The sequence below is a fragment of the Melospiza melodia genome, chromosome Z (assembly GCF_035770615.1).
Source record: "Melospiza melodia melodia isolate bMelMel2 chromosome Z, bMelMel2.pri, whole genome shotgun sequence".
Lineage (NCBI taxonomy): Eukaryota > Metazoa > Chordata > Aves > Passeriformes > Passerellidae > Melospiza > Melospiza melodia.
In genome coordinates, this window is record NC_086226.1 from 74,020,403 (window position 1) to 74,040,510 (window position 20,108).

At 37.4% G+C, this 20,108-nt stretch overlaps 1 protein-coding gene across 5 annotated transcripts in view; it reads right to left on the bottom strand.

Annotated features, from left to right (window-relative positions):
* Positions 1 to 1,590: 1,590 nt before the first annotated feature.
* Positions 1,591 to 20,108, bottom strand: part of TNFAIP8 (TNF alpha induced protein 8) — a 58,006-nt gene continuing 39,488 nt past the window's right edge. For 4 of the 5 annotated variants that reach the window (XM_063180182.1, XM_063180184.1, XM_063180181.1 and 1 more), the window contains one exon: positions 1,591 to 3,493. In XM_063180182.1, coding sequence (XP_063036252.1) covers positions 2,928 to 3,493 — 566 coding nt within the window. In that variant the 3' untranslated portion in view covers positions 1,591 to 2,927. Of the gene's footprint in view, positions 3,494 to 5,881; positions 5,906 to 20,108 lie in introns of those variants that run through there. The other variant, XM_063180183.1, reaches the window with a different exon arrangement.

Genomic DNA, 20,108 nt, shown 5'->3' on the forward strand with positions numbered 1-20,108 from the left:
ATCTTGTAAAATGTATCCAAGGTCTGACTTAGCACTTTTTCAATGCCTCTAAAAAGCTATAAAATTAGTTTTAAGTTACAGAACTTCAACATGTATTTTGATGGCATTAGGCTTTACATATTAACTAACTGTTGAAAAGACATTAAAATACGCATCACCTGAAGTACTGAGATTTAAATGCCCGTTGTAAAATGGTGACTGGATTTTAATGTATTAATAATTATTACCCTATTAAAACACAGCATTATCAGTTTTGCAATACTAAATTATGGGATTATGCTACCCATAATTAAACAGTGAGACTGTAACCTTTGTTAAAATCTTGACTATGTCAAGTTTCTGCTAGAGGGTCAGTGCCTTCATACAAGTGTACTACAGGCAAAAATGCTGTCAGTTTCCTTCTGAATTTTCATAATTAAAGCTACTATTTATGTATGCTGCAGGAAAAAAATTTAACTGCAAAAGTATATGTGCTTGAGTGCTATGTCAGAAGAACATGGTAGGTGTTTGAAAACCAAACACAATTGATTTCTTTCATCACTATGGAACTCACTTTTTTGTAATTCAAAATGAATGCCAGACAAGAACCAATGTCACAGCATCTCAGAAAAATGTAACTCAAATGTGAGCTAAATATATGTTCTCTTAGCTGTCAAGTTTTCAGGCTTATAATCAAATCTCCATGGGCAATTTTCACTTTTTCTAACAAGTAAATGGCCGGACAGTGCAGCTCAGTAGAAAGGTCCTGGGTACTGAAAATGTACATGGCTCATATACATGTAAGTAGGTGTTAATTATCAATGTGCAAAGATTGTTTAAGCAGGTTTTTTTTTCCCCAGAGAAAATTCAAATTTCAGCATCAAAATATTCTAGTTCATAGCCAAAGATAATCTTCTGTGTTTTACACAGCATGCACATGTACTACACCTGGTTCTAAACAAGGTACTGTCTCCTCCTTTCAGTGACTGTTACCATTTGTTATAAATTAGGCTATTTTGGGAGAATCAGGACACAGTTTAAAAATAGTATTTGTAGATAAAACTGATTTAATTTCTAGAAGTCAAGTTCCTTTTTATTCTCACCCCAGGAGGAAGAATTAGTATTTCTAGGCAGGAAGATAAAATAAATACACCAGAAACTAAACTCTTTACAATTTGTGCCATTTTTCCCCATGATGTTGCATCCCTACACATGACTTCTGATGGACAGAAGACAGCATATTTACTGTTTAGGCAAAGCATGGGAAGAGATCTTACATGAAACTCCTTCAGATGTCAACCTAATAAGTTAGTTCTTGGCAAATCCCGGTGTACTGTCCTTTCATCAGTTCCCAGCTGTTTCCAGACAAGGAGAACATCAATCTTCTCTCTCTGCTGAACACCAGTGGCTTCCATTGAATGGATTCACATTTTGAACACATTTCTCTGGCAGCTTTCCAGGAATATTGAGAGCCTAATGACCAACCTAACAGGAATAAAACTTAAATTTCTCTCTTAACATCACAAGTAGTGCTGAAATTGTTGCAATGCTTTTGTTGCTGGCACAATTTAGTATTTAAAATATGATAAGGGAAAAAAAAGACAAGAGAAGTTTGGAGTGCAAATATTCTTTGGTTTACTCATTAAAACAAAAGGACACAGCAAACAGCAAAAACACTGGCAATTAAATAAACAGCAAAATCTTTATATGCTTCCTAACAAAAAGTCTTTGGCTGTTTGAAATGTATTAACTTCACGCTTTTAAGTACATTACAGTGTCTAGAAAGTCACATTTTTTATCCCCAATGTCAAGGCAGAGAGAAGATGAGGAAGAAAAAGAAGGATAAAAGGTGAGAAGTAAGAAAAGAAGAAAAAAATTATTTAAAGTTCCATTTCTCCATTAGTTAAATAGTATATAACACAATGATAACATTAATTTCTGCTTCTACTTTCATTGTACACAAAGCAAATTGGCTTGCAATTTATTTATCAACTTTGGTGAATTCACATCATCATACACATCAGACTAGTATATCAGATATACTGACTCACATCTTTTCAAAAAGAATTGTGACCCTTCCAACCCAAATGATTGATTCTATGATTCTACTAGCAGAATTCTAAAAATCTTAAGGAATTGCACAGAGAAGTCACTGTGTTTTATCTTATCATAGGCAGAGTTAAAATTCTGTACCACAAGCAGTTTCTTGGGAATGCTCTTCCCCCGTTCGGCTACTTTCCTGTAGCTTATTCCTCAAATAATCCCCATGTGGTCAAAGGAAGCAAGCACCTGTGCAGGTCTGTAAGGATCTCTTCCTTGGGAGATCCTGCCTGGCAGTCAGGAAGTTTTCACCTCTGAGCTGGAGATGCACAAGCCTGCTGTTAAGACTCTATGTGACAGCATCACTGATTTTATATAAAACTCAGTGCTTCATAATGGCAACACTAGGAAGCTGTTATCTGTGCAGAGAGCATAAAAGACTATAACTGAATCAAATATGTCTATTTTACAAGTAAATTAAGGAAATTACAGAGAAATTACAGAGAAATTACATCACCATGATAGTCTGTTACCAACATTACTGGATTCTGATAGTTAAGAATTAATTCTGTAAATCTATGAAAGATGCGGATTGTCTGACAGCGTATTGTTTTGGTTTGTATATCTATCTTGCAAGACTCTTACTCTACTTGAACCATTCTGTTTGATTGTCTTTATCGAGCTGTTTCCATAGGCAAAGCACAGTAAAAAAGTCATGTGCAGTTTTTCTTCTAGATGGACTCTGAATAGCAACAGATAGCGCAAAGTAAGAAATCAATTAATAGAGATATTTAGGAAAGATTTGTCATAATGTAAAAAAACCTCTTTGCATGCTCCCTTATTCCTTCATAAATCAACAGTGTTCCATCTACAAGTAACTGATAGGCAGTCACCTATAATACAAGTACCTATATGTTCCCCTCATCTAGCATTTTGTTGACCCCATCACAAAGTTTCTGCAGATGGATTTTATAAGGTCCAAAGGGATTGTACAAGGCAGCCAAAAATTCACAATCAGAGAAGTGATCAAACACATTGTTGACGCGTCCGTGTGACTTCGCAGTGAGGTGACGCTGAATGATTTCATGGAGCAGCTCTCTACATTCATTCAACAGTTTGGACAAAAAGTTCCTGTCAAAGGTATAATCCACCTGATGGAAACTGACCACGGTCTTAGCCAGCTGATGAACCTTCTTCTTGAATTTCTCCATCAGGGCTATTTCATCTTGATTAAATTGGTTGTTCCTGTAGAGAATTGCCAATTTGAGGACTATTTTAATGAGGTTTTTGATTATCTTCTCTGCTTCTTTTTTATTTTGTGTATATTCCTTTGTTACTCTGTAAAGCTCATCTAAAACATCACTGCTTGTATCATCAATCAAAGTAGTTGCTATTGATTTGGACACCATTTTTCCAAGGATTTTCTTCTGGGCCTGAATGGCCAGACTTTTGGAGTTGAAGACATCTGTGGCCACTAGGAGAAGAAAAAAGTGTGCAGTCAGTACTTTGAAACAGACAATCTCTGGACAGCAAGTTGAGGAATATTTATACATTCACAATAGTCTTACTAAGTGCTACAAAAATACGCAACGTAGTTGCAGAAAAAAACCCCCATATTTAAATCCCTAGAACTCTCTTCTCTTTAGGTTCAAGGTCTTTCAGACAGTTTTACTTTTGAGAAAATACCAACTGAAGTTGCTCAGAAATGGTGTAGAAGCTCTCTCTATATATGGAGTGATTTCAAATTGAGGCACTAAAACTGCCTGATTTGATCAGATGAGTCACAAATCTAATCTGATTTTCACATTCGTAATGAAATCTGAAACCAGGATTATTTCAATGTCATGACAAATAACCACTGCTACTCAAATAAAGATAATAATTCAGTGAAGCAACGATTATAAAGCCTTTTCCGGCTTAGTGTTTTACATGATCAGTGAATGCTGACACAACACATCAATTTTTTTAAAGATATCTATTTTATATGTATCTATAGATATCCATGCAGAAATACAAAAGACAGACTAAATACCATGGGTCAGCAAACAACACTGAGATTCTCTGGATGGAATCTGAAGACACTGGTTTTCAGAAGAAAAGCAAGTAAAGATTAACATTTCTATGTCCTATATTTTATGCAGTAAAAGCGAGACATTTACTTTCTAGGGATTTTCATAACAATTGTGAGTATAACCTTTTAAATGCATCTTTTTGTGACCAATGAAGTAGATCCTAGATCACATTTCCACTTCTAAAATTATGTTTGATTACACCCAATGACTGGTTTGTACTTTTGTTGAAAAGAACAAAGAGTTCTTGTTAGAAGACCCCAAACAATGCTTCAGAAACTCGACTTGTGAAATGTTATCACTTGTTCTGTTGTCAGCAACAATTTTTTGACCCTCCCTGGGCAGCACTCTCTCCATTAAGACACAGGTGAGCTGGTATTTTCAGGTAGAATTGTCTGGGAAATGGCTTCCTTTGTGCTGCAGCTCTCCTGGAGTCTCAGACAGGGGGAAGGAAGACTACATCTGTTTACATTTACTGTACATATGAAAGGTTTGCTTAGCAAACACGGGGACTGGAAGTATTTTCTTTTTTTTTTTCTTTTAATGGAAACATCAACTCTGCAGATGTCAGACAGTAAGTCCCTGAATTTGGAAAAGGTTTCCTCTTAACTGCTGGTATGTGGGCAGCTGGGTGTGTTCAGACACAGGGTGCCTCAGGGGTTCCAGCAAATAGAAGAAACTTGTCCTTCAGGACATGAAACACAAATCTGTATTTTTAATTCAAGAGTATCTTTGAGAAACTTAATAACAAGCTCACTTTTTATCATCCCATAAACCTTCAAACAGGTTTGTTCATTACAACTTTTAGTGCATATCAGTATTTTGTTTTGAAGTATGAAGAGTCTGAGTACATTTTTTAAAATCTTTACTGCAAGAGGACACTCAAAAACCAAAGAAGCCCTTGTTATCTCTCTTGGGCAAAGCACTCAAGATCACAAGACAGACACACTTCTCAACCACAAAGATACAGGAAGACATTAAAGATGCTGAGCAGTCATTTTGAACTGAAAACATTTGATTTTCTTTCTGTGCTTTTAAAGCTAAAACTGCAACAGTTACTATTAAAGTGGAATTAATCCATGTTTTCCAAAGGGTAGTCAAATTCTAGAACTCAACAGCCAATGCTTTACAAAGATCTATGGATGAATGAAAACTTTCTTTCTCTTCCAAAACAGGAATATCAATTGTTATTTCATAACTTTTATTAATTAAAGTCTTATTATTAATGCTTATGATGTCTTCTTTCCGACACTTCCACACAGATATGGATGTTCCTATTAACAGCAGTTACTGTTTGGCAGGATGCTAAATATTTTACTTTTTTTAAAAAAAAAACCCTCTTATATTACATAATTTTACATTTTACAAAGTACAACACAACATGTAGTTACCCTTGCTAACCAAAACAGGAACTGCTCCATTCTGAAAGCTGCCAAACTCTTAAGGTATTTTCCTAATATCTGTCCAAGTTTGGGGGCTATTCAGCATGGCTTACTTTCCATCTTCTTTGCTATAAATACACTAGAAGTTAGTTTCATTTTCCCTGTGCTGTTACATGGGTTCTAATTTAATTACTAAATATGTAAATTTCATACTTCAGTATTTCAGCCAATCCAAAAAAGGAACTTGCTAACTCTTTGTAGTCTATAATCAGATTTTTTTCCTCCTTACCAATGACAAAGACTTAAAATTTATTTCACGGCTTGAATAAAACTGAGTTTAAGCAGTAAGAGTAGAGCTTCTTCAGAATGAACACACACACTTCCTTAAATAACAGCAAAGCTATTACTTACTTGTTCATCTAATGTAATTGCAGTTTTTACTGCGGACAGCAGAAAGAGAAGCAAAACACCCAAGGTGAAGACTGGCCTGTGGCGTATTTATTCTGGTAAATGCAGTGCACACTTTATCGTGTGCTTTGAAACACTGTCAGAAGCTATCACAGCGAGATTATGGGGTTTTCCTCCTCGCTGTAAGGGCAGCTCTTCTCAGCTACCTTTCTCTCCTGCCTGCAGTGCTTCATTTTGCTCTGGCACCTCAGAAAGCAAAAATACATCTCAGTGGTTTCACTTCCTCCAAGAGAGAGCTGAAAGGAAATTGCAGCGCCGAGCGAGCAGAGCAACACTGAGGGCTGTTCCTGACAACTGGAACAAGTCACAGACAGGGAGGGAGAAGAAAGCTCCTGTGACTTGACTTTAAAAACCTCCAAAAGAGGTTTTTAAAACATTAACCTGGTATCTGCAAGTGGAGATGCTCATCCGTGTATCAGAGGCGCCTGACTCACAGGTTCTGCTGGGGAGGGCAGCGCTCCCAAGGCAAAGGGCTGCCAGGCACCCCCTTTCCAACTTCTGACTGCAACTTCAGATACCAGCACCTGAAAATGCACCTTTGAACAACTCCTCAGGGATACAGTCGTATGTAGACACCTTTTGAAAGTGATTACAGTAGCTGGCCCGGATGTCTGACCACACCTTTTGTGTTGACAGGTTACATCCTTGCACTTTAAACTGAAATAGTGTCATTTCTCTGGTGACCCGCAAGTAATACCACTAATTTTAAGCATCTCACAGTTTGGTTTACCTCATGACTCTGCTCTTTATAGCTCCAATTTCTTTCCTCTGCAGTTTTGTACTTTACCTTTTAAAAGGTTATCATGTAAAAATACGCCATTGAAATCAACGGGATGTCATTTTCTGCACAAACTACTTAAATAAGCACGATTATGTGCAGTAAAGCCACACCTCCAAAGAGGAAAGTAGTCCTAGAGGAAAGGCTCTCAGAGGAAATCCTGCTTCCATAACTTTGAAATTCACAGGATCAATCTTGGGAATAATGCAGACATCTGCAAAATCTCCTAAATTATTATTTAAATGAGGAAACAAGGTGCTAGAGATAGCCTTCTGTGAAAGCTGTGAGTTTAGTGATTACAAAACTTTTTGATTTTCATAGCCAAGCCCACAGTATAGGGTATTAACATGGTATTAACATAGTATATAACACGGATTTTGTTTATTAAAATGACTAAATATTGGACATGTAGAATGTCCAATATTTATTCTGGAAGTGTTTTTCCCAAAGTATTTTACCATACAGAGGTTTTCCTTAAACTGTGGTGGAAGTGTAAGCTTTCAGTGAAAATTTAAAGTTGTGGTTAATAGACTCTCAGAAGACTGCTACAAAAGTACAAGAAGGCTCATACTTACGGCTGCAATGCTGACTTTTCCCTCACATGGAAACTAGCATAACCTCCCTCCGTACTGTGGCAAATGACTATTACACTATTACCACATACCCTATGTCTCAACTTTATTTAAATTAAAAAAAAAAAAAAGGTAGTATTTGGAAAAAACCCAGCTTCTTTTCTTCCACAAGACAGCAGTCTAAGGTAGATTCAACATCACTTGCAGCTGAGTGTATGCAATCCCATGTACATTGACAATGAATACTTGAGTCACAGAGTATTTTTAAACTTCTCATTATGAAGGAGCAGGAAAAAAAATAAGCATCCAGCAAAAAAATTACAGTGAACCATCATAAATTCCATGGTCAAGAGCTGAGCTTTCTGAGACTTACTCTGTCGACAGAACAGTCCAAAAAGAAGAGAAAATATGACTGTAAAACACTGTTCCTTGAGACCCTGTTCTCATTTTAGAGACTAGAACATCACGTACTGCACGGGTTAAGACCCAAAAATGGTGAGGGTTTTTGGGAACAAAAACATCAACATGGACTTGAGAGGAAAGGGACAGCACTGACTGAGGGCTGCAGGCAGCATTTAAAATATTATCACATTGCATTGAGAAATGTGGGAGTGGACTTCCTGACGGGAATCGTGTGGATTTGTGTGTTTGCTCTCTACAGACTGTGTGTGAGAGCTACAGCTAAAAGCCTGCACATGCCATACATGCATGTTCAGTCAGACTCCTGTAGTGAAAGAGCACTATTTCCCTGGAGGGAGGCAACTTGAAATCAAGTGGAATTAGTATTATGCTCTCTGAGTGTATGTGACCATGAGTCATGCACCTCCAAAATCATGAGATTGCCTAGATAAGAAGGGATGAAAGAATTACTGCATTTTTTATCTTTTTTTGTCTTCTGCTTTCTGGGTCTTCACAGGTCTACCCTTGTTTTCAGGAATGACACAGGGCACAAAGATAAAAAAAAATAAATACAGAAGCATATACATATATGAATTCACAGATAAATACATGACTTCAGTAAGATAAAGCTCCGATGGTGATAAACTACAAGAGTAAGTACCAGTGAACAAACACGTCCTGAGGTACAGAATAGGCAGAACAGTTATAAACCTGTTACCAGGGCTGTAACAATTTTCACAATGTACTTATTACATGACAATATGATTAAAAAACTTGAGTGGTAGGGTACAGACTATGAAGTCTTCAGATATGAACAAGGTAAGTTGATTTTTCTAGCTGTCAAGCGATATATATAGCTTCTTCTTAATAACCATTTGAGTGAGTCACAGTTTCAAAAAGGTTTTTTAATGCTGTTTTCTTTTTTCTATTTTAAGAGGAGAGTCAGTGTTTTGATTCTTAGTGCTTCAATGTTTCCTGGGTGAGAGGTATGCTAAAATCCTTACAATCCTTCCCAAAATTCTTCTAGAATTCCTTCCAAAATGACAGCAGCTCCCAGATGGCCACTTCAGCTTATTGGCCAGTCTCCACATTCTAAGCATTTGTTCCCTTATTGGCTTTTTAGAAGCCGGTGAAAACTGAGACTTGTACCAGACATGCAAGGCCAGAAACACCCTGAGAGCTCTCCCTCCTCAGCCCCAGACGCTGGGACTGCAGCTCCACAGGGGCCGAGGGCAGGAGCGGGAAGAGACCAGGGGAGGCACGGAGCTCACTGCCAGAGGGACGCCAGCAGGCACTGGAAAACCCGGACAGCAAACGGCCAAGTGCACAAGGGGGAATGAAAAAATCCCCTCAAACAAGGGCCCTGTACAGTACTTGCTTCTTTCACATGCACCTCTGCTTTTTTAGTTCATGTACACGAGGTCCGTATTGGAAGATCAAATATTTTGCTTGGCATCTTGTGCATAAAAAGAGGGATTTATATATGAATACTGATTCTAACTAGCAAACAGTTTTAACTAAAAATTTCAATGTATACAAAGCATTCTTTCATGAGTAACATTTGCCTACAGTTCTCCTAACAGGTTAAGTAAATGGCACTAAATTCTGTCTTGCCATAATTGTTACCAACTGGGCATACAACGAGAATGTTAATTATTCAAGCAATGTGCACTAGTTCTGGCATTCACACTGGAAGACCTTCAAAAGGAAAATCACCCCAATTGAAGCCAAGCTTTATGCATGGCAAATACTGCATGAGCAGTCTTACTGGATTTGGAAGTCAGCTATGAGGCTGCAAGTCACTCTGGAGCAAGAGTTAATCAAGCAATTTCAGAAAAAATATGGCAAATGAAGCATTTTCGAAAATACAGAGTATTTTCTCAAACTGAAAGTGGGCATATACTGATCTGCAGAAACATAGGAAAAATAAAAGCCAGCAAACACCATATAGAACAGCTTCTTCTCACCCAATAAAATTCTCTGTCATTGCCAATATGTTTGCATGTGATACTCTTTTATGCTTCTAGATTTTGCTATTTAATTCTAATATTCGTGTATTAAAATATCCAAAATATTATGAACCACAAAAGATGATCCACATTCTAGCTGCAAAAACAAAACCAAACCATTAAAAAACCCCAGAAAATGAAATTTTTTTTTGGTCAAGAGGTGAGAAAAATTGCCAAAAAATGTACCTGAAGGTTAAGGCTGAGTAGAGTAGCAAGGTATTATGCTATTTCCAATAAGAATGTTACAGAGTTTTGCAGTCCCATGGGAGCAGTCAGTGCCAACAAGTTATTCTGGTTTTACATGCTTGTGCTTCCCACAGCCAGCCTATGCATCACATGATACATATACTGTAGCTGATTTAGAAAATTTAAAAAGCCTCCTAAAAGCCATTTTTCCCAAAACCTCTGCATGTATTTTAATTAACAGCGTAGCTTTAAAAAGAAGGAAAAAAAATCAGATTTACTTCAGATGACTGCTCTCAGAATATTTCAGAATACACTGGATACTAAACCAAGAAAATGACAGTCACACAGAGCAGTGTTATGAACTTAATTTGGTATTTCAGTCCTCTGCCACCATTTGTTATTCTTGTTGGAATGTAACAACTGGTGCAGTGCTGTTAAATACAAAGCCTGTATATTTCAGCTGTTGGTCCTTTCAGGGCTGTATCAGGTTCCTCTGTATGTACCAAGTGTCCGTGCACAGTGAATAATAATGCTGACAAACCTTTTCACAGGAAATAAAGTGTATCTTATGTCATTCCTTCCAATCAATCAAATGCAATGCAGGTACTCTGTATTTTGCCCAGCCTTAGAAATACATACCAAACTGCAGTAAAGCAACAGCGCCAAGCTCCCTAAGCCAAGTGGCACCCTAAATTTGAAATCTGAAAAAGTGGTATCTAATTGCTCTTACCATCCTGGCAAAAAGAATGTTTTCTCACAAGAAATGAACCCCAAAACACTTAGCTGTAGGCACAGGAACTACATACATACAAAAAACGAGTTCCTGGCTTGAATGCAGAAGGAAAACCTCTGAGACTAGCAGCCCTGAAGAACTTGGAATCCATTGGATAAAATGAAATTTGGCATGTTGCAAAAATACAATGAAGTGGAAGGTCTGAACAAGATGCCAATCTGGCATGAGAGGCACAGGGAACTCAGTCACAAGGCAAATGTCAGAACCTGGCCATCAAAATGCAAAGGGCATGTATTTGAATCACATGTAAAGAAAGTCAAAGCAGAGGCTTCAGAGAGTTAAAATGACACAGAAGTTTGTGAGGGATCTTACAATGTCTTTGAAACTAGTTAAAAATGTTTTTCCTGTATTTCTAGTTCTGGCTCTCTATTCTTCTCCGTCAATCTGCAGCTGCACTGTCTGTTTCTTAGAGAGGATGGGACTCCCTTGGTATCTGTCTTTCATTTTAATGTTTAAAGCAGGCTGGATTGCTACCATTAACTTCATATGTCTGCGCGTATGTGCATACATGTGTATATTATTTTTAATATACATATATATAATATATACAGTGTAAATTATATAATATCATTAATAATGTATTATATATATAATTTATATATTATATAAATAAATAAATAAAAAATATATTTATATATATACAAAACCAACTTCTGAGGCACTCTGAGGCACTGAAGACTGCCACAGCTACAGGCCAGCTGCATAAAATCTAGTAGTGACACCAAGGCCTTTCAGTTCTCAGGTGTCTGGTTGGTATATTCATTTGCAATATCAACACTGAATGCAGATTATAAAGAATACACAAAATTATCCCATCTAAGAATTTTACTTAACAGATATCAGCTGTTCTTTAGGCCTAATACACTAGAGGCACCCTTCATCTCTCTTTCAGTTTCTGATTTTTTACTACCTTTTTTTTTTAACAAGAAAGGATACATTTTATGGCATTCAGTGCATGGCTGTACAGAGAATATGTGCTTTGTCTGCCTTCCATACCAGTCACTCATGGCTGCTTCCATGATTATGGAAGACTACAACTGGTGACTGAAATGGTAATTTTCTCTGCACAGCTAACATGTTTACTTTCCTACTCCACAAGGAGCAAAATAAACCAACCCCTACGTTTTAAGTTCTTTTTCCATTATTTAGTAGCTACAGCCTGTATCCTCTGTATCCATACTATCACAACCTTTGTCCAAACATCCAGTCCTGAAACAAGAGGTTGAGTCTTATCTTCATTTCTCCCTCCAGCTCAGAACAGGCTCTCCAAGACCCAAGCACACGGTTTATCTTCCACAGGCTTTGCTTTGTCTCCTCTTTGCTCCCACTAGTGCCACCCAAACCCACCTTTAAAATATTTGACTTAACAACATCAAAACTCTCAAACATACCTTAAGACTGTCAAAACACCAGTCCACCTCCCCCCACATCTTATGAGTTTGGTTTTGCTTTAATTAATGTCCTTAAGTAATAGTGGAATATAAAACATAAGAGAAAAATTAGGTCTTCAATATTGCAGCACCTTTATCTTCTTCTTTAAAATTGAATCTTTGGTTAAACATTATGTCTGACCCTCTCATTCTCTTTTACATCAGGAAGCAAGATTATTTGGATACAGAACTCTGTTATCTAGCAAAGCAGTAATAATCCTATTTGTTTTTAAAGGTTGCAAGTATATTTACTGACTTAAAACTGGACAGCCTCCAGAGGTCCCTGTTCAGCCTCAACTGTTCTGTGATTTCTTAAACCTGCATCTTCTCTGTAATCCTCTTCTTGGGGCAAAGCATGTAAGACTTGACTGCACTGTTTTTTAACAGCTGTTGACTGCAGCAGAATTTGACAATTTAGCTTCTTTACTTTGCAGTGGCATCAAATGGTATTTTCAACTAAGCAATGGACAGCACCGATCAGCTATGAAAGGGCAGACAATAGCAAGAAAGGTTGTTACACCTTCAGTTTTCCAAGATTATTACCCATAGTAAGAAGGAGGGAATGCAAATTTGAACCAGGAGAAGGAAAGCCTTCAAGTGGTGAACAGAAGCACCATCAATTTAAATTTCAAATGTTTGCACTGAAATAAAAATGTCAATACTTTCTCTTTTCCTCACCATAATGTCCTCCCCAACTGCATGACATCAAGTAACAGGTGACAAAAAAGGGATCAACATTTAACTGCAAGTTACTGATTTTGATACCAACTGCTTGTTGCAAAGAAATGTGAATTTAAACAAACATCCACGACGCAATGTCCTGCATCACAGAATTTACATCTCTAATTTCCAGCATTGAGGACAAGGCTGTGTGCTTGATGAGGACATCTCATCACAAGACACCAGAGTCAAACTTTATTCTTATCCCTTCCTGAAGTATCCACCATTACTGCTCACAGATGCTCAAATTTATGATTCATTGTTTCAAGTTCCTAAAGAAGTCTACATCACTATTTCTCAGTGAATGCTTTTAAAACAAGTGTTTTTAGGTTAACAGAAACACCCATTCATTTTCTCATTTACAAGTAGGAAAAAACAGCCCTTGGAATCAGTAACTGAACTATTCGCCAGAGTCATCTGCTCACTTCCATTAATATTAAACCAAAATTTTAATCTTTCTAGAAATACAATTGTCTTTGTAGAATAGTTTTGCAAAGTGGACATAGCAAAAGCAAAACCATTCCTCATGAAAGCCTCAGGTTTTAAAACAATGGAGTTTCTGCATTTTTCAAAGGTTTCTCCACACCTCTTTGAAGTTAATTAAATGCATGCTTGCCTGTGCATGCATTCAGTCAGTTCTTCATTAATTGCTGTATGAATGTAAATATTTTGGGATAGGGACTTGAGGGTATCACATTCTTAGAGATCCACTAAAATCACAGGGCAGCTAGCAATGCCTTAGAGCAACTTGCAATTACTGGCCTTTACAGATACATAAAATCATCTCAAATTATGTCCCTGGAATTTCAGGTTTCAAACCTTTCAAGGATAAATGCTCTCAAATAAATTAGGTGCTTATTCCCACTTTACTGCAATTTATTCTCATTACTCAAACTGCCAGCAGGAACAGGACTCTGCAGACACTCTGACATTTGTACATTATCTGTCAAACTGAAATATAGGTTTTCCCTACTGCTATCCAAAATAGACAATCTGACCTTTCACTACTAATCTGCATAGTTACAAATGCTGATACCAAATTCTGCAAATGGTAGGGAAAATTAAATTAGTTTATACAGTGTGTATCCAATCCTCCATACTGCTTCTGCTGAAACAGTTCACGTGAGCCACCCAGAGATGGGAGCTCTCTCCTTCCCACTGTCTGCCAGCCAAGCAAGAGAAACAAACCACACACCAGAACTGGGACAGGGAATCAGCCAATGAAACTGAATCAAACACCCAACTCAGGCAGAGGATCTTAGGGATAAGAACAAAATTTGTGAGAAAACATCCCAAAGTTTTGAATGTAGAATGAATATCTCAAAGAACAGGCCTCTCAGTTTCTCTCCTTCTCCCTCAAAGACTGTCTCCAAATGACAATGGGTTTAAGGCTTTGCTCTTGCCATCAATATGGTTAAAACCACTGAGATTTTGGCAGTTGCATTTAATAAAATGCAGCTAATCCCACTGTGTATCCTGTTCTGTAGTCGTGACAGAGATACGTCCACAAAACAGGAAGTGTACATCTACCATTAAAAAACACAAGCAACTCATCAAATATAATTATGCAAACCAAGAAAACATGAACATCTGTAACTTTCAGATTTCCTCCCATTAAAAAAACACCTCAGTGTCAATATGTATAAGGCTATTGTTCGGATTAGTGCTACTCATTAATGCAGAACAGCCAGTTCAAGCATCAAATTTCTTACAAATTCATAAACAGCAATTGCTACTAGTAACAGTACCACTGCTGGATACTACTGGTTTTATGAAGCATCTAACCAATATGCAAACATGAAAAAAATAATCTTAAAATATGAAAAAGGTAATTTTTGTTTTAAAGCATTGTGAAATAGATTAAACTATTTCAGCCTACAGCTTCTATTGAGAAGCCTACAGCTTCTATTTCTATGGAGAAATGAAAACCAGAAATTGTTTCACGAAATAGCATAAAACACTTTCTCTTTTTGAAGTGCTCTACTCTTACCACATTTTGTAGTCTAATTATAGCAAAAAAACAGCCCAGAATTCTGAGATAACACCTGCAATATAGTTTTCATTTTCTTTACTTATTATTAAAGGGACACTTAATGACTGAGTGGAGAGGGAATGCATTTTGCTTCTCAAAAAGCAGCATTTAAGAACCCTTCTGAAACTGTAATATTTAATGGAAGGTTTGACCAAATCATAAATCGATACTGATAAAAGAAATGTTGGGTGTTTTTGGATAAAAACTGCAAATTACAATTAGTGTTGTATTTTTTCTTAAGCTACTCCTAGCTAATGTATAACAAAACACTCATTATTCTTAAAAGCAATTAATTTAGCCTGTTATGCTATGCTTGGAAGTAGTCCTGGTGAAGAATACAGCTTTACCAAGTGTACATGCAAGGCCCTTCCCTTACACAGGTATTTCTTTTCATTCTGCAGAGATTCTCTGACTTCTGCTGCTGGTCTCCAACCTCTGTCTCGTTTGTGGCAGTCCATTATTCGCAAAGTCCCCGAAGAAAACAACCCAAAGGTGAAAGTACCATAATAGAGCAAATGCTATGATCACAGATAAATGAAAGCAAGACTGGGAAACTAAGTCTCCAGCACAACAAACAATTTCAGAAGATGAAAAAGTTCTACTCATAGAACCTGAAACCAAACTGCTTTCTTCCCTTATGTGGAATACTATGAACAGTATTGGGGTCCCCAATATCTCCCCAAAAAAAGGAGCTGGCAAATGGAAGCAGGTCCTACAGGCTGTCACCAGCATGGTTAGGGAGGTGGGGCACCTGATGCCAAAGATGTGTTGAGAGTGCCAGGTTTGATCCAAATAACAGCATTCCTTACCAACATGTGCAACTTCTTACTGAACAGTTACAGAGCAGGCAGAGCCAGGCTCTGTTTGAGGGGGCACAGCAAAAGAGAAGAGGACAGGAGACACAAGCAGCATCAAGGGGAAGTCTCATTTGGAACGACAGAGCAAGTGTTACCAAACACTGAGGTGCCAGAAAAGTGGTTGATAGAGAAGTGGTGGCATCACCACTCTCAAAGACAGTATCAATGCAACTGGAAAAAGCCTGAGCAACCTCGTCTAGCTTTGAATTTGGATCCAACTTGAAAGCTGGTTCTGCCTTCAGTGAAAGGCTGTGCCCAGTGACCTCTAGAAATTCCCTAGAGCCTCAGTTAATCTATGATTCTCTCTATCAACCAGATAGCTCAAGGGACTGTATCTTATTTGAAACTAAGCATGTGAAACTTGCAATTCATTTTGGATTTGATTGCATAAGTATAATTATATTAATGGAATTTTCTCAAAGCAATCTAGCATTCAACCCTACAATCACAGCTAAATGATTAACCTGTTAAGTTTCAGTGATTCTCTGAAGTAATCTATCAGCTACAGCCCATGTTTATCCCATGGCCTGTGCTCAAATTACCAGCTAGCTTCCTCATCTGAGCCAGCTGCACAGATTAATAAATACATGAGGTACAATGTGTCCTGCAGAAAACAACTACTGCATATGGACTTCCAAATGTGTTATACAACAAAACACCACCAGTTCAACTAATTAAATTCTGAGCCTGTAGGAAAAGCAATCAGAGTGGCCATCTGATCCACTAACAAACAGGTTATCTCAAAGATGACCCCAATGTGGCCAGGAAAATAAAAACAACCATTCTTTCAGTTTTGAAGGGGAGAGGTGCAGAGCTTCTTACAGAGTCCTATGGCTTAACAGCCTGAAGTCAGTGCTCCGACTGATAGATTCAAGGGCCCACATCTCAATGAAGTTACAGTAGCTGTGCTACAAACCCTGGCGGTTTTGGTCCTCACAGACATTTATTCCCTGCATCTCACTTCATTAAATGTACTGTCACCCAAACTACACTAAAAAAATCTACCAGTTCCAACTTGCCTATGAACTGTACTCTTACTCCCCCAAAATTTCCCATTGCTTCTTCTTCATTAAGGTTTTAGCTTCTTTATTTTCCTTTTTCCCTGCTATTTGTACCTCTGGCAATGCCTTCCTCATGCATATGTGGTATAGTTTTACAGCACCTGGTTAGTAATAATTCTTTCAAAACTCTCACAAGCTTAATTTTCTTTTTTTCCTGCTTTCCTGTACTAGGAGGATACTTTTTTCCTATCACTCTGTCCTATTAATAATTCCAATTAACTATAGAAGGGACTGCACAAAAGGCCAAATTGTCAAGCATTGCTATGATTTACAAAGCTGTGTACATGATATGCATAGCCAGCTATCTTTTCATTCTCCTCATCAACAGTAAGAAAGTTATCTGTGAAATAAAAAAAAAAGTTCTCAAATTGAGTAATCAAGATCTCTAACACACCCACTGGAGCCAGATGATGCTTTGGAACAGAATTGTCCAGACTATTACAACAAAAGGCCCCTGTTTCACGGGCCTTAATGTTTTATGAAGATTATTATCTTGACAAGAGAGACCAAGCAAAGAGCAGGTGAAACAAAGGAAGACCACATTTTTTAGTCTTTTGGGTGAGAGCAGCAGGTGATTCAAATCTGTGGGGTTAAGTACTAATTACATGCTCTATTTCTACAGTTTGGATTTCCCATTCATTGTCATAAAATAAAAACAGGTTCTAACAAATTCTAGTTTTGGAATTAGTGGGACGGAGAATGATCCGTTACTGAGTCCCGCTGATGGAGGAGTGGAGTAAGTGGACTGCAGGAGCACAAGAGCACCTGATTTCTCATCTAGAACAAAATTCTAGCTTGGAAAACATTCACACATGAGAGGTGACTGCAAAATGTCAAAGCAAATCCAGCACTACTTATAGGAGGGAATACCAACTTCATGAAACAGTGGCTGCTCTGCGATTTTATAACCCCTGTGTTGTTCCGAGCTCTAAAAGGAACAAAACAGGTGAGCTCATTCTTTGGTAATCAAATTTGGATTAAAAAAAATGCTAATCATGTCTAAAAAAATCTCCAATCACTTGTAGGCATGTTCTGATCTCTCTCTCTCCTGAAATGTGGTATTCAAAACTAAGTATGAAAAAGGTGCAGTGCAGGCTCTCACCTTTTTTTACAGGCTATGTATTACATTCACTCTGATATCTGTTATTATTTAACTTTTCCTTTGAGATATTAGACTTCTCCTGTTTTTGTTTTTTTTTGTTTTTTTTTTTTTAATATACTGCATAAAACCTCTAGCATGAGGCTGAAGTTCTCTGGAGCTTTACATAAACTACCGTTTCCCTCTATTGAAGAGCTGCATTCACATTACAATAATCTTGATTGGTGCTGCCATGTACTTTAAAATGTGCACTCATTCTACATAGTTTTAACACAACAGCAGTAACAACATTTCCTTTAGATCTCAAAAAGGAATTCAGTCAAATCAAAGCCTGAAACCATGTGGTACCTTCCATGGTAGGTGACATGACACCAATCAACACCAGAGTGAAATTATGCCATGCAGTTAAATGCTGTAAGTCTTCTTATGGACTTGAACACAAGATTTGTTTCATCTGGGGTGAAAGCAATGAAAACAAGAAAATGTGACAGGGTTATTTATATCATGACAGTTGTTGGAATCTGTAAATGCAATACAGATTGATGCCATAAAGACACATGCACATATTTACCACAGCATGGTGGGATACAGAGGAATACAAAGATTGTTCTGAAGTTACTGAGCAGCATGGCAGGAGGAAAAAAACCTGTTTCATGTTACCATTCTAATACAGACCATGAAGACATCAAAGGCAGAAGCTGAAAAGCCCACATACACTGCTGCATACCCCATATTCAGCAATTAGTGTAATATATATACCGGGGTAATGCCTGTCTTCTAACAATGTCTTTTTAGTCTCTGTTCCTGTTAAAAAAATTTGATTTTACTTGAGGTCAAATGCTCTACCTTTATTTGATTATTTAGAAAAAGAAAATCTTTAGGACTTAGCCATTCAAAATTGACCTTGATTTTGGGTTTCATTGCAACAGTGAATATAGTTAATTTTTACAGTAGTAAAGCCCACAATCTTGGATCTTGTTATGTAGATTTTTAAAAATAATCCACAGTAAGTCTACTTTTATAGACATCCCAATGTTCTCCAATTACTGCAACTCCATTGTATAAAGTAGCTGAAAGTATTGCTCACTTCAGCATCAGGTCGTTGGCAGAACATACACAATGTTCAATGTTATTACTGCACCCGCAACTCTCTGAGCTTGATCTTCCAACACAAGGGAGTCACACCTGAAGATGCAACTGAACTTCAGAACTCCTCACAGACCCCTTCACCAGCTCCAGGCCATTTGAGAACCTCTGCTTTAATGAAACCAAACAAAAAAATCTGCCTATGCTTACAAACATTCATTAAACCAACATTTCTCATGTAGCCTTCTCCTACTTTCACTTTTTAGCTTGTAGCAGATTAGCCACTATACCCTTCATCACTAGTTTTGGCCTTGCAATGCACAGGACCTGGTGAAATACCTGTTCTGTAACTGTCCAAGTGTACCCTCTCCTCCTTCCATAACCTCACCTCCTGATTCCCCAGGTGAACCATATAGTTTGTGGGTAAATCAGAATTTCTCTTTAAGAGTGACATTTAGTCTGGCACCTAAAGCAAAAATCAACAACCTCCCCTTTGGTAAACCACTTAAAAATTATGTATCCTCAGTGTCAAAAGACTGACACACACATTCAGTTTGAATTTGTGAAGCATCCATTTTCTTTATGCAAAAAACCAAAGTTTCTTCATGAAACAGAGCTTGTTGAAAGACTCTGACTATTTTATGCTACATACACTGGATCACTACCAGTACACGGTATTCGACTGCATTTTTCAGTATTTTATGGTTCCATAAATGTTCAATCAGACTAGGCAAAGTAGTGTGACAGCTGCAATTCTACATTTTTACCTAATAATCTCAGTTTTTATTCACATACACACTTTTCTCATGCATTTTCTAAATTGTTCTTTTAAAGATGTGAATATATTACCAGGGATATGTTGTTTACAGACTGACTGAAAAACCTTCCCAGTGACATCTGTACCTCATCTTCCCACAATGGTTACTGTTTCATTTTCCATTCTAACACATTAGGAACAAAGAACAGCAAAACCTAAATATTCCCCAAGTTAAAAATAACTAATAAAATAGCTACCCCCTTTTTTTTTCTTTCTCAGACACCTGCTTCAAATGCTTTTTTTCAGCATGAAAATCCTGGCACCTCAAGTTGTTTATGAAGAAATGTACAGAAAGGGAAACACATTTGATTTTAAGAATCAGAGTCAGCTA